Raw genomic sequence first — 11120 nt, forward strand, 5'->3', positions numbered from 1 at the left:
TTTTTTCCTTGATAAAAAGACTAGTTCAGAAATCACTAAATATTCTGATGAGAAGCTTCAAGATAAATATTTTGTTTTCATGTAGTCTCTTTATGGCTAATATTAATGTATATTGAGGGAAACTGCAGTCCAGTTTTCCATACCTTCCATACCCGTGTGTGGCCTGATTTAAAATGAGCATAAATCTTGTGTGTATATACTGTAGTCAGTAATCTGAGCAATGTGGGAGAACAGAGACAGGAATATGGGCCATGTTTCTTCGTCTGTGATTGAGGGATTTTTGCTTTTACTCCAGTGCCACGAACTCTCTAATATTACAACCTAACAACCTCAGAGGTAATCCAACATGACTATGGCTTAAATCAAACCCAGTGGAGGAAAGAGACACAGAAAAATATAAAGGCTTATAAGGCCATCCCATGATTGTGACCTCTTGTTAGCAGACCGTAGTCCACTCAGAAACATCAGTCATCAGTACCAGGTAATGTTATTCCTAATGATAAAGTTACATTTTGACGTCTCTCTTGATCTCATCTGTGGGACAGCTTTTAAAACCGAAGAGGTTGATGGAGCCCTGGGAGTCATGCTGGATGCGGGGAACTCTGGGAGGGGTTGGAGAGCTGAGTAAAGTGGGAGACAAGATATCTTTTTTCTTCATCCTTCCAGTAACCAGCACTAATGGCCCAGCTTCCTCCACCAGCCCCTCAAAAAGCGCCCCTAGACTTTGGCGGATTCGACTGCAGAAGTTTGGACAGCTAAAAGTGTAGATAATTGGATTCAACACAGAGTTCAGGAAAGTGAACGTTGTTACGTAAGGTAAGGACACCTCCACCAGATCCACAATCTCTGTCTTGTACTGAGCCGTCACCTCCAGCAAGCAGAAAGCGTGGTAGGGCAGCCAGCAGAGAACAAAGGTTGCGATCACCGTGACGACCATTTTCGTGAAACCTTGCGAGAGTCGAGCACCGTTTTGTCTGACTGGTGAAGACAGGCTGCGGAAGAATTTCAAAGATTTCTGTTTGCCATTGCTCGCACTCTTCCGTCTACTCTCGAGCCTCTTCCTGCGAGCATGCAGCTCTATAACAAAGAAAGCATAACTGACAGCAATGACCACCAGTGGCACGACAAACGCCAGCAACACTTTGGACACTGCCGTCGCTTCCTGACGCGCCTTACAGTCTGTATGCAGCGTGCTCTGTGAGGAATAGAGTGCAAAATCATGATAGCAAAGTTTGCGGCCATCCTGCTTAAGCACGACGGATCGGAACATGAAATACTGAAACGTGTTAACCGCCGCCCATGCCCATCCTAGGCCGCAGATCTTCCAAGCTGCCGACACAGTGCGATAATTCTGAGTCCACACCGGCTTAGTCACCAACAAACAACGGTCCAACGATATCACAGCTAGTAGGAAGGCAGAAACAAACATGTTGAGGAAAAATATGGAGGCATGGGCTGCACACAATGGGCCGCCCAACTCCCAGCTGTGGCCCATCAGTAGGTAATGAGTGAAAAATGGCAAAGTTAGTGTGGTTAGGAAGTCCGACAGTGCCAGATTGAGAACCCATACTGCTGCAACCGTCTTGCAACGAAGACGGCAACCAAGGACCCAAAGCACCAGTCCGTTTTCCAGGATTCCCAGAGTGGATACCACACCATGCACACTCACCGCCGCCAGGTTCACTTGAGTGTTATTGTTCAGGGTGTGAGAGATCATTTTCTGCAGAACGGGACAGTGGAGCTCTGAGGGGGACGAATGGGAGGAATTAGGAGGTAATGAGGAAGTCATTGCTGTCACAAAAATGAGAAAAAAATATTTATTACAGACAACTGAAATGAACCACATAGATCAACAAATGAAACCTTTATTATGTGTGTTTGAAATGGGTTTCTTTCTTAAAGTTTAACATCTGTAGGATTCTAAGATGGGGGTCTTCAACCGGGGGTCTTTATATGATCTGATATTTTTTTGAAAAGAAGTCTCTTATGCTCAATAAGGCTGCATTTTTTTTATACAAAAATACAGTAAAACAGTCAAACTGTGACGTACTTTTGCAATTTTAAATACCTGCTCTATTTTAATATATTTTAAAATGTAATTTATTCCTGTGATGGCAAAGCTGAATTGTCAGCATTATTTCTTCAGCATCACATGATACTTCAGAAATAATTCTTATGATGATTTGGTACTCTAATTTTGTGCAAAAAAATAAATAAAACAGTAACTTCGACAGTGACAATATTAAGTTAACTAAGTAGATCACAAAGTTCAATGCAGATCACTAAAAGAGTTTATACATTTCTTACAACAGAAAATTTACCAACAATTTCAAAAAAGAGGAAAGAAGAAGTAGAGATTGTGTAATCAAGCAAATAGGAAGATATGGTGAATAATGATAATCAGATGTGCAAACTCTATCTACTAAACCGTCTTAGTCTCTTAACTGTGTTAGTCCTGTCTGTGCAGGTTTCTGCTGTCGCTATTTTGACTTCACAACACTTTCATACAAGACCGCTCTAAAAAAACATCATCGTGAGGTATGTAAAATTTTTGTTATCAGTTTATGCATGTGCGTGAATGATCGTAAGGTTTAGAGTTAAAGCATTTGTCATTATTTTGTTTTATCTTGTTATTTCTTGAGTCCAAAAACCGCATGCAGACCCAGTCTAACCAAAATGTTTACCAACAAGTTCACACATTCTCTTGCTTAGTATTTAAAACACATCAATTTTACATTATTCACAGTGTCTAAAAACATTACATTAAAAAGGCTTTAACAACACATTTATAGTGTTGCTGGGATCGAGATTCATTGGTAGGCTTACAGTATTATTGTATTAAACAGGAACGCATCTCTCACTCTTGCATGATAATTGATGGTTTAGTAGAAATGATGACTGTGTGAGATCATACACTCATCCTGCAATCATCCATTATAAGGGTTGTCTGTTATTATTCCTCAGGAAAATCTTGGTGTTGGTGTTAAGTTTCATTCATGACTGATAATGGATCTAATTCTTTCCTATTTTTTTTCTTGGAAAAAGTATCTTGCCATGCGGGTCACTTGAGCATGTGGAAAATCTTGGTGTTGATGTTCAGTTTCATTCATGACTGATAATGAATCTAATTTTTCTCTTGAAAAAAGTAGTTTGCCATGCGGAGCACTTGAGCATGTCACTGTCTGCCCTCTCCAACAACAACATTTACTTAGAAAACATGGCAAGGGTTGTGGGAAGAGCAAAGAATCAAAGAGCTGAAAGAATTCAGTGATTGTACAAACAATTGGTCAGAATGGGTTTTGTTTATGACATACAATGAGGTCCAACAATTTGAGATCACTGTAGTCTGCTTCCATTATGCTTCTATTTACTTCAGTTTTTTTCTTTTTTTTTTTCATTATAATTTGTAATGTATACTAATTTAAATGAAAATGTTGAAAAAGGAGGCACTCAAAAGCTCCACGAACTTCACAAGTTTGTGTAAAATATGATGTTCATGTTCTCTAGCATGATTAAAGAATGTTACAAATAGCATCTTATAGTTCAGTTGAAACAGAGATCTGATCTTTTGTACAAAGGCCACACATTATCTGCATACTCCAGTTTTACATGATCCTTCAAAAATCATTCTATGCTGATTTGGTGCTCAAGAAACACTACTTATTTTCATTGTTGACATTTTTTTCCAGATTTTTTGAAAAAAAAAAAAAAAAAAGAAAAGAAAAAAAAAACAGCACTTATTTTATTGTTTTAACAATGTAAATATCTTTACTGTCTTTTTGGTCAATTTAAAGCATCTTTGCAGAAAAAAGTTTTAATTTCTTTCAAAAAAGACCCCAAACTTTTTAACTGTATTGTATGCAAAAACACCACAACACAGAGCAAGAGCTAAAATATCTTAAATCAGAACTATTCAGTGTGTTTTTCGTAATTCATTTTTATATTTGAAGACTCTTTTCAAGATTCCCTGTTAATTTTACCATAAAATGCAAGACAATGACATTATCTTAAAACAAGTTTTTCAGGTTGACTTTTCTGACTTTTATTCTGCCACTATTGTCTAGAGATCCCCTATGCTCACATTTAAAGCAGTATCTGAGTAAACCTGGATAGACTAAATTGAAACATACCTTTTTTGAAATTTGTTTACTCAGACTCCACAGAGCGTTTTCTCCAGATGATCTTTAGTTGTCCATTAGTTACTTTCTTCCATGAATTCTTTTTCACCTCTGTCTTTGTCTCGTACATCATTTTGTACTGAAGGTGTGTCAAATAAGCGATTAAAAAAAGTAGAACGGAGTAGGTGTTACTTTCTGTCTTTCTATCACATGACATTCTGCTGTTTATAATTATTGTTTTCCTTCAGACGACAGCTGTTCAGAATGTATGTGCTTTTTAAATGTATGAACAGTGCTAAACAATGCATATGGATTGTATTATAAGACATTTTGAAGCTCCAGGCAGGGCAATGAAAAAATAAAATAATTAAGAAGACACATGGAAATGTTTAACTAAATACAGACAAAAACTGAGCAGGACGGTCATTGTAACATGTATGTCTATGCTCATTATGTTTTGGGTCTGTGTTCCCTGTTCCTGTTTGTCTGTGTTCCATGTCATAGTAAGATGACCTAGGGTGCGTCTCAATCAGCTCCCGAGCTGGGGAATCAGTATATCGGGTTCACGAATTCGGGCACTAGTAAAGACATTAAGGATCCTGGCTCACTACACTTGCGACACTGATGACTCATTTCCGGCGATGTGACATTGTACAACATCATCACTACTGAGAGCTGATATCTTTCAGACATTGTAATGTTATTTAAAGTACATTATGATAATAGTTTGTTTTTTATATATACCCGCAACATTTCAGCTGTAAACAAATTATTATAAATCTTAGCTAGATTATGTTTATTGCATGTCTAGCGATGTATGTATGCTGAAATATAATAAAATAATTGTTTGTATATTTAAAAACATCTATTATGTGTTATGGCTCACGTGTTTTAAGTTTTGTGATTTAATTGAGACAGCCCTTAAGTTGTCGACTCCCTGCAGTGCCCTTACTACTGAACTAGGGAGCTGATTGAGATGGATCCCAAGTTTCCTAGTTTTTTCCCCGTTTGTTCCTGTAGTTACTGATTACATTCCCCTGATGTTTAACAATTTGACGGTTGTTGTAGAAGAAGTCACACTGCAGGACTGTGAGTCAAAACTTCTGACACTGTCAGAATTTCGTCAATGCTAAAATATGAACGCAACAGTCATTAATAGGCAATTTGTCTCAGACGGCCAAGTCGTGGCCAAAATCGTACAGTGTGAACCACCGAACACGACATCAGTGGATTGGATTGTTGAGTGAAATTCTAAGTAGTGGCAAGCTATTCTGTTTGGACTATCTCGTATTAAATAACAATGGTAGGATTTTCAGTGGCGTCAAGTCAACTTCAGGCTTCACACGTTAATGTGAGCCGTTAAAAGGGGTAACTACCCTACGAGAACCATTAGATCAGCGTGTTGTGACGAGTCATGGGATTACTCTTTCTCTGAGTCGAAGAGCTGGGAGGCTGTATCCCACCCGTGTCCATTGTCATGTGGAGCAACCATCTAGGGCAGGGACCATCACACTATGTGCATAATGTGTATGGGCCCAAAACATGCTCAAATGTCGCTTGCGGAACCGCAAACATTCGTCCACTGTGCATCAATGCTGAGGAAAATCTTGGAGAGAAGGCTGAGAGTGGCGGTGGCTAACCAACAAGGCCCATGTCTGTACGGAGCTGCCACGAAATCTATGGCTACTGACCATCCATGGCTACTGACGCCAGCTACCATGAGCTGGGCGGACGTGATGGAAGCCGACTCCTTGGATATGCCTCCTCTGTTTGATGGCCTTCTCGCACAGGTGACACACCAGGTGACGAGGACTCAGAGGGCGATGCTAACTCTGATCTCCTCGCCTTAGACATGGATGACGAGGAAGAGGAAGACAACAGTTCCTTCCCTGTCCAACAGTCTGGACACCCTAGCAAGATGGACTTGGCCTCTCAGACAGACAGTTTCCTGCACAAGGTGTGTAAACGAGCGGCAGCAAATTGGCAAATCTCGCCAGTGGTGTAGCCCCTTTAAGAGCAAGCTCCCGGCCAATGCAGCGCAGTCAGTGTGTTCGCTGAACGCAATGGCTTTACTGTCAACGTACAAGGCAGTGATTTTCGAGGAGATGGGGCGACACTTAGACACAGGAGTGCAGAACCCAGCACTCTGGGACGAAATATGTGATATGAATGATCTAATTCTCTGTTCTTCCCATGGAGCAGTTCAGGGCTTTGGCCGTGTTATGGGCCTGACCATGTCAGGTGAGAGAGCTTTATGGCTATACCTGTCAGGATTGGGCAATAGACGCAGCGTACAACCTAACTAAAGGCCTGTTCGGACCAGCGCTCGAGAAAATAAGAGAAACCAGCACCCTCAGGAGACAAGAGGATGCAGCGTTTAACCTCTGTTTACCAAGCAAGCAAACATTACGATCACCTTCTCAGCTTCATACATAATACATATGTGACCCTGGATCACAAAACCAGTCTTATGTTGCACAGGTATATTTGTGGCAATAGCTAACAAAACATTGTATGGGTCAAAATTATAGATTTTTCTTTTATGCCAAAAATCATCAGGATATTAAGTAAAGATCATGTTCCATGAAGATATTTTGTAAATTTCCCACCTTAAATACATAAAAGATTTATTTTTGTGAATGGATGCAGCACTATCGCCAATAGAAATGGACAACTTTAAAGGTTTTCTCAATATTTCGATTTTTCTGTACCCTCAGATTCCAGATTTTCAATAGTTGTATCTCGGCCAAATATGGTCCTATCCTAACAAACCATACATCAATGGAAAGATTATGTATTCAGCTTTCAGATGATGTATAAATCTCAATTTTAAAAAAATTACACATAAGACTGGTTTTGTGGTCCAGGGTCACATATGTATAATGTAATACATATGAATACATAATAAAGAATTTATATTGTATCCAAGCCACAAGCTAAAGGTGAAATGCTTCCAGAGCATTAGAAGGCATAGCGTTGAAGTTTCTCTCGCTTAAGACGGGACTGCTTGTAGCGCTGGTGACAGCTAAGCGTGTGAGTGACTTACAGGCCCTGTCAATCAGCCTGTCTTGTTTGCAGTTTTCTCCAGTGCTCACAAAGTTTTTTTTTGCCCTAACCCTGCTTTTGTACTTAAAGTGGTGGACTCGGCATATAGATGTCTAACTACAGAACTTTCCACTCTCCTCAGTTCTCTTCTCCGGAGGATAAGAGACTGAATTTGTTATGTCCAGTAAGGGCGCTTCATGTGTACGTGGAGAGGACAGCAGGTTTCAGAAAGAATGACCAGCTGTTTGTGTCTAAGGCTACTCCTCACAAAGGGAAGTCGCTGTCCCACTGGATAGATGCTGGACCTCTCCAGTAGGGGCATGGCTACATCATGTGCCTCAGGGGAGCATTGGTTCAGGATATCTGTGCAGCAGCAAGTTGGGCAACGCCACATACTTTTGTGCTGTTTTATATAAATGTGTCTGAGCCATCATTAGAAAGTTAGAAAGAGAACAATGGGTTACTTTACATAATCCTGGGTTCTTTTATTACAGAGTGAGGTGTTTCACCAACACTCCCCTCCTCGCATAGGAACGGGAAGTAATCTCTCTATAATGACGTCAAAGACAGACGTGGTGTCACAGGAGCTTCCGTAGTTGGTCACGCCCAAAGCGATTCCCATAGTGGAACACCTCACACTGTTATCAAAGAACCGTCTTAGTCTTTTATTCCTGTTCCTGTATTCTCTTGAGTGTCAGTTAATTAAAGAATATATATTTTTAATTCTCTGTCGTAGTGTTTACTGACCAGCAAAACAAGACAAACATATTTACTGACATATTATAATTGAATAAGGCCTGACTTGTTGAAAACTGAAAGAAAAGGACCTGTGAGAGACCTGTGTGGATCAAAAACCATGTAATACATCTTTTGAAAGTGAAATGATTCAGGTTTTTTGACAACCTAATTGCTAAGTGAACATTGTAAAGATTTCATTGACTAAAAGTCAATATTCAGTTAAGGAACTTCAAGTATGAAGTGCATCCACTAAAGGATATTAGTGTGAAAAGTTGCTATTATATTGACACCTAAAAAAAAAGTAACTGATGCCACTTTATAAATAAGCTAGTCATGATTAATTTGTTCCATACAATTATTTTCAATATTTTCCAAAAGTACAGTTTGTTTATGTGTAAAACTTTTTTTTTAATGAGGGAAAATTCACCTTTAAATAAAAGTAAGTGAATAATACAAGAATAAATATTGATGAGATTATTAACTAGTTAGTCACAATAATTTAGTACATAATTATTGCATAAGGGTCATTCATTGAGCCTGTAATGTCATACGGTCAATCATTTTATTTACTGAAGAACTTCCTGAAGTTTCTGGGATCTCAATGTGCGAGAACAGGTGTGGTCCTATTGTGGAATGTGAATATTGTTTCCAAAGATGATGATAAACTCTTTACTGGTAAAGTCATAAAGCAAATTTTAAAAATTAAGCAATGTAGAAGTTTTTATGTGAATGGTCAAAGGTGGTTTTAGCCTCACTCAACAGTATGCATCAGGTTAGTTTTATTACTGCTGTAGATGTTTACATTTTTGGGGGGATTTTATATCACATTTAATGAAGGCTATCATGAAGGCTATGATTTATACTTTTTGTGTGTGTGATATGATACAATATTTTAAAGGCAGCCATGCTTTAATAATATAATTCCTCCATAATGGTTAATCATTTGCTGAGGTCTGATTGCATGACAACTTCTGTACACTGTGAGATAAGACATAATGTATACTCACCTAAAGGATTATTAGGAACACCATACTAATACTGTGTTTGACCCCCTTTCGCCTTCAGAACTGCCTTAATTCTACGTGGCATTGATTCAACAAGGTGCTGAAAGCATTCTTTAGAAATGTTGGCCCATATTGATAGGATAGCATCTTGCAGTTGATGGAGATTTGTGGGATGCACATCCAGGGCACGAAGCTCCCGTTCCGCCACATCCCAAAGATGCTCTATTGGGTTGAGATCTGGTGACTGTGGGGGCCATTTTAGTACAGTGAACTCATTGTCATGTTCAAGAAACCAATTTGAAATGATTCGAGCTTTGTGACATGGTGCATTATCCTGCTGGAAGTAGCCATCAGAGGATGGGTACATGGTGGTCATAAAGGGATGGACATGGTCAGAAACAATGCTCAGGTAGGCCGTGGCATTTAAACGATGCCCAATTGGCACTAAGGGGCCTAAAGTGTGCCAAGAAAACATCCCCCACACCATTACACCACCACCACCAGCCTGCACAGTGGTAACAAGGCATGATGGATCCATGTTCTCATTCTGTTTATGCCAAATTCTGACTCTACCATCTGAATGTCTCAACAGAAATCGAGACTCATCAGACCAGGCAACATTTTTCCAGTCTTCAACTGTCCAATTTTGGTGAGCTCGTGCAAATTGTAGCCTCTTTTTCCTATTTGTAGTGGAGATGAGTGGTACCCGGTGGGGTCTTCTGCTGTTGTAGCCCATCCGCCTCAAGGTTGTGCGTGTTGTGGCTTCACACATGCTTTGCTGCATACCTCGGTTGTAACGAGTGGTTATTTCAGTCAAAGTTGCTCTTCTATCAGCTTGAATCAGTCGGCCCATTCTCCTCTGACCTCTAGCATCAACAAGGCATTTTCGCCCACAGGACTGCCGCATACTGGATGTTTTTCCCTTTTCACACCATTCTTTGTAAACCCTAGAAATGGTTGTGCGTGAAAATCCCAGTAACTGAGCAGATTGTGAAATACTCAGACCGGCCCGTCTGGCACCAACAACCATGCCACGCTCAAAATTGCTTAAATCACCTTTCTTTCCCATTCTGACATTCAGTTTGGAGTTCAGGAGATTGTCTTGACCAGGACCACACCTCTAAATGCATTGAAGCAACTGCCACGTGATTGGTTGATTAGATAATTGCATTAATGAGAAATTGAACAGGTGTTCCTAATAATCCTTTAGGTGAGTGTATATATCATCAGAGCCTAACAAGGACCCATTATCAAGGGACAGACAGGAGGAACCGAGACGGATTGAAGGTACCTTGAATGTAAAAGGTAAGAAATAAGGTCTATTATATACATTCTATTGTATTCTATTTTCTATTCTATTATTTATGATGGATACATTGCCTTAGCATAGGTAATGTATCCATCATAAATAATAGAATAATATATAATATAAATAATATAAATATATAATATGGGCCTATATATAAACAGTTTACAAAATATATAGTTTGTAATATTTTTAACTTAATTCCGCTCACTTCTCTCTGAATATTTGAATTATTTCTTGTTCCTTAAATTTGTCTACTGGTTAAGTTATTTTTTTTTCCCTCATGAATAAAAAAATAAGCTTTTTTTTCTTTCTTTTTTAAAGGTTTTTTTCTTCATTTTTCTTTTTTTGAAAAGCAGCACGCATTACTAAATTGCTAAATTTTATTTTTCTTGACTCAGATGATCATGAAGTCATTAGTACCCATTGTGGCCCTGATCACACTAGTGTCCAGGGTGCAGGCTTTTGTGTCAGTCGGGGGTAGAGGAAACACCCATGTGATCATTACTGGTTTTGCTGTGATGGAAAAGATCAAGGAGGTTTGTAAAGCAGAGGCTGAATCAGAAGGAAGAGAATTCAATCCAACGGTGAGTTTGTGTACAAGTATAGGGGCATAAAAAGCACTATAAACATACCATAGAAATTGTGAGATTCTTCTGAAGACAAACAATAGCTTTGTTTTGAGAAATGTTTGTCATCATTTTACTAAAAATGATGATACATTGAATTAAAATGATTCCACTTTAACACAGGGCCCATCACCTGAAGAGCTGCTGCGTGCGTGTCTGGACACGGCCACAGGTGAGGTTTCGGGTGCCAAGTTCCGTATGGCACTGAATCAGATCTACATGCAGAATGGATTTGTGGACCGTGATTTCATGGCCAGTGCACCACACCACTTCAATAATG

At 39.3% G+C, this 11120-nt stretch overlaps 2 protein-coding genes across 2 annotated transcripts in view; one reads left to right on the forward strand and one right to left on the reverse strand.

The window, feature by feature from the left end:
• Positions 1 to 505: 505 nt before the first annotated feature.
• On the reverse strand, positions 506 to 1789 carry LOC308687871 (prostaglandin D2 receptor 2-like; the record flags this gene model as incomplete). The annotated part of the gene is made up of 1 exon (XM_081360698.1): positions 506 to 1789. One exon carries the CDS (start codon positions 1787 to 1789, stop codon positions 506 to 508), a length of 1284 nt encoding a protein of 427 aa, XP_081216824.1.
• Positions 1790 to 10195: 8406 nt separating this feature from the next.
• The window catches only part of LOC308687872 (uncharacterized protein), a gene marked incomplete at its 3' end in the record, with an annotated part of 5599 nt that continues 4674 nt past the window's right edge, over positions 10196 to 11120 (forward strand). Inside the window, exons 1-3 of the mRNA XM_081360699.1 lie at positions 10196 to 10210; positions 10613 to 10798; positions 10964 to 11096. Coding sequence (XP_081216825.1) covers positions 10613 to 10798; positions 10964 to 11096 — 319 coding nt within the window. The 5' untranslated portion in view covers positions 10196 to 10210. The remainder of the gene's footprint in view (positions 10211 to 10612; positions 10799 to 10963; positions 11097 to 11120) is intronic.

The sequence above is a fragment of the Scardinius erythrophthalmus genome (assembly GCF_964197995.2).
Source record: "Scardinius erythrophthalmus genome assembly, chromosome: 3".
Taxonomy (NCBI): domain Eukaryota; kingdom Metazoa; phylum Chordata; class Actinopteri; order Cypriniformes; family Leuciscidae; genus Scardinius; species Scardinius erythrophthalmus.